The sequence below is a fragment of the Primulina tabacum genome, chromosome 18 (genome assembly GCF_025594145.1).
Source record: "Primulina tabacum isolate GXHZ01 chromosome 18, ASM2559414v2, whole genome shotgun sequence".
NCBI classification, from domain to species: domain Eukaryota; kingdom Viridiplantae; phylum Streptophyta; class Magnoliopsida; order Lamiales; family Gesneriaceae; genus Primulina; species Primulina tabacum.
The window spans coordinates 25,388,075-25,390,825 of NC_134567.1; the positions used below are offsets into that span (position 1 = coordinate 25,388,075).

The window sequence follows — 2,751 nt, forward strand, 5'->3', positions numbered from 1 at the left end:
AGTTTTCTGACTCGAAAGGAAGCAAGTGAGGAGAGAAAAGCCAATTATATGTCACCAAATAAGCTCATCTTTCTCCTAATTATGCTTAGTCTATAAGGCTTGACTAGACCTCCATAAACTTAGGCAGTACAAATATATTACCGCTTTGTGTAAAACAATAAGCGAATGAATTAATGAAAGGTGATACCTGATATTTATAGAGTAGGAAAAAGAGAACTCTAAGCAGGGTAAGTTACCTCGAATAAAGAATATGTCATGATCTTATTTCATATTTGATAATTTGTAATTTGAATTGTATACCCATATTTTCTCGAAATTATTTCCTTATTATAGAATATTTGTCGAGAGATTTATATGACTAGTAGGATTTTATTCACCGCCATAACGAATTTGAGTTCAGGTCAAGGCACTTGCAATTCGGCTGCTCGGCCCTAGTGGGTTCGACCATTCTTGTCCTACCGTGCTTTGTCTATTTCCGAGCAAAGAAAAATGAGTCGGATTCCGAGTAGTTCGTTGAACATCTAGTTTGATCTTAGTTGTATTCCACATGGGCCAATGATTTTGATTAATAGACTAATGCGCTGATAAGTCCGCCTAAAGATTGCATTTGCAGTCTAAAAGACGGGGCGGAGATGTGAGAAAAAGAAGGGGGACAATAAAACAGAAAAAGAGGGAAAAATCATCTTCTACGTAGAGAAAGTAAAAGGGTTCCTAGTAAAGAATCAATTCCTGCCGCCTACCTCCTATTTTGTCATTTCAAATTCACATTGCAAAATAGTAGTATTGTAGTCATAGGAACACAAATATTTTTAATTTAATTAACTTTTTTCTAAAAAAAACGAACATGCACATGGGAACTTCAAGAGGGTGATTAAATCATATATATATTATATATTATAAATGTTAATTCAAAGATTTGGAAAAATAAATATATGTGAATAAAATACCAAAGGTAAGGTCTAAGTGCTCAACCCTTGAGTCTCTATTTATATCCCCGTGCTCTTCATATTTCCCACATTCAAAACAATTCACTAACCTCCCTCTGTCTACCTTTTTTTTTTGAAGTCCTAAACTCCGAGGTAATTTTTTTCTTTCTTAATTTTGTTGAAAAACTTTTCCAGCATCCTAAGCAAAATGCTGAAAAGGGTGTCTTCAAATTCGATTTTCCTGCAGGTAAAAATGGATTTTGTGGGACTTTTCTTGGTGGGTGTTCTAGCAATGGTGCCTCGTATCAACGGGTACGGTGGAGGTTGGATTAATGCTCATGCAACCTTCTATGGAGGAAGCGACGCCTCCGGAACGATGGGTATTCACAAATAACCAATAAAATTTCAATCTTTACCATTTTCGGCCAAAGTAAATATGTAACAAGTTCTAGGTGTGTTCGGCTAACCCCCATTTTTCGCTTTTATGGAATCTTTGAACAGGTGGGGCTTGTGGATATGGAAATCTTTACAGCCAGGGGTATGGCACAAACACAGCTGCGTTAAGCACAGCCCTGTTCAACAACGGACTAAGCTGCGGCTCGTGTTTCGAGATTCGGTGTGTTAATGCGAGACAGTGGTGCTTGCCTGGATCGATTGTAGTCACGGCCACTAATTTTTGCCCGCCAAACAACGCCTTACCGAACGATGCAGGGGGCTGGTGCAACCCTCCTCGTCACCACTTTGATCTGTCCCAGCCTGTTTTTCAACACATTGCTCAGTATAGATCTGGGATTGTCCCTGTTTCCTACAGAAGGTAATTTGGTCACTCGACTCACTTCACTTATCCTAGTTTGTTTTAATATTTTGCCCAATCTTTCTTCCCAGACACCATATTTAATGCTCCCATGTGCCTACACATTTAATGTTCCCCACACATTCTCGATGGTAAAATTAACTTTCTATCCACTATTGTTGCTTTATTTCTTGTAGGGTAGCCTGCAATAGAAAGGGAGGCATAAGGTTCACCATTAATGGCCACTCCTACTTCAACCTAGTACTCGTAACTAACGTCGGTGGTGCCGGTGATGTCCACGCGGTTTCCATCAAAGGGTCTCGGACCGGATGGCAGCCCATGTCGAGAAACTGGGGTCAGAATTGGCAAAACAACAACTATCTTAACGGTCAAAGCTTGTCTTTTAAGGTCACCACGAGCGATGGCCGCACTATCGTCTCTAACAACGTCGTCCCCCGTAGCTGGTCGTTCGGCCAGACGTTCGCCGGAGCTCAATTTCGTTGAATGGATATCCCGAGAAACTAGTTAATTATAATATGGAGTGTGGTGTTTTAGTTTATTAGATTTAGTCGTAGAGATTTTATATAGTCGCGGGTATTAGTAGCGTGACATGATCTAAAAATTGTGCTAGTCTTGGGAATTTCACTGGAGGGTACTCGATTTATGGAGGGTCCCTTTGGTTCTTTTGGCTGAGGTGGATTTAAATGTACCACCCGCTTCTTTTATAATTACTATCAAATTAGTAATAGAATTATATATTTGCTCTAAGTGATTTTTTTTTCCGCTTTCTGCCCTTTTCTTGTTAAGATGTCCAAAATCTTTCGAACAGTAGGTTTTGTAGGTTTTTTGTGAGAAGGTTTCTTGTTAGACGATCTCACAATTTTTTATATGTGAGACAGGTCAATTTTATAGATATTCACAATAAAAAATAATATTTTTAGCATAAAACGTAATAATTTTTAATGGATGATCCAAATAAAATATATATCTCACAAAATACGACCCGTGAGGATCGTCTCACACAATTTTTTG

The 2,751-nt window shown here is 38.6% G+C and overlaps 1 protein-coding gene across 1 annotated transcript; it reads left to right on the forward strand.

Annotated features, from left to right (window-relative positions):
• Positions 1-932: 932 nt before the first annotated feature.
• LOC142533640 (expansin-A1) lies at positions 933-2,487 on the forward strand. The gene is made up of 4 exons (XM_075640473.1): positions 933-1,079; positions 1,174-1,306; positions 1,428-1,740; positions 1,917-2,487. The coding sequence occupies exons 2-4, from the start codon at positions 1,180-1,182 to the stop codon at positions 2,221-2,223; spliced, it is 747 nt and encodes a 248-aa protein (XP_075496588.1). The 5' UTR covers positions 933-1,079; positions 1,174-1,179; the 3' UTR covers positions 2,224-2,487.
• Positions 2,488-2,751: the final 264 nt, after the last annotated feature.

What these genes read in the sequence shown, in the direction of transcription:
- LOC142533640 (XM_075640473.1), top strand. Translation starts at nt 1,180, where the DNA reads ATGGATTTTGTGGGACTTTTCTTGGTGGGTGTTCTAGCAATGGTGCCT. An exon ending in CGACGCCTCCGGAACGATGG is followed by an intron (nt 1,307 to 1,427) that starts GTATTCACAAAT and finishes ATCTTTGAACAG; the next exon opens with GTGGGGCTTGTGGATATGGA. An exon ending in GTCCCTGTTTCCTACAGAAG is followed by an intron (nt 1,741 to 1,916) that starts GTAATTTGGTCA and finishes TATTTCTTGTAG; the next exon opens with GGTAGCCTGCAATAGAAAGG.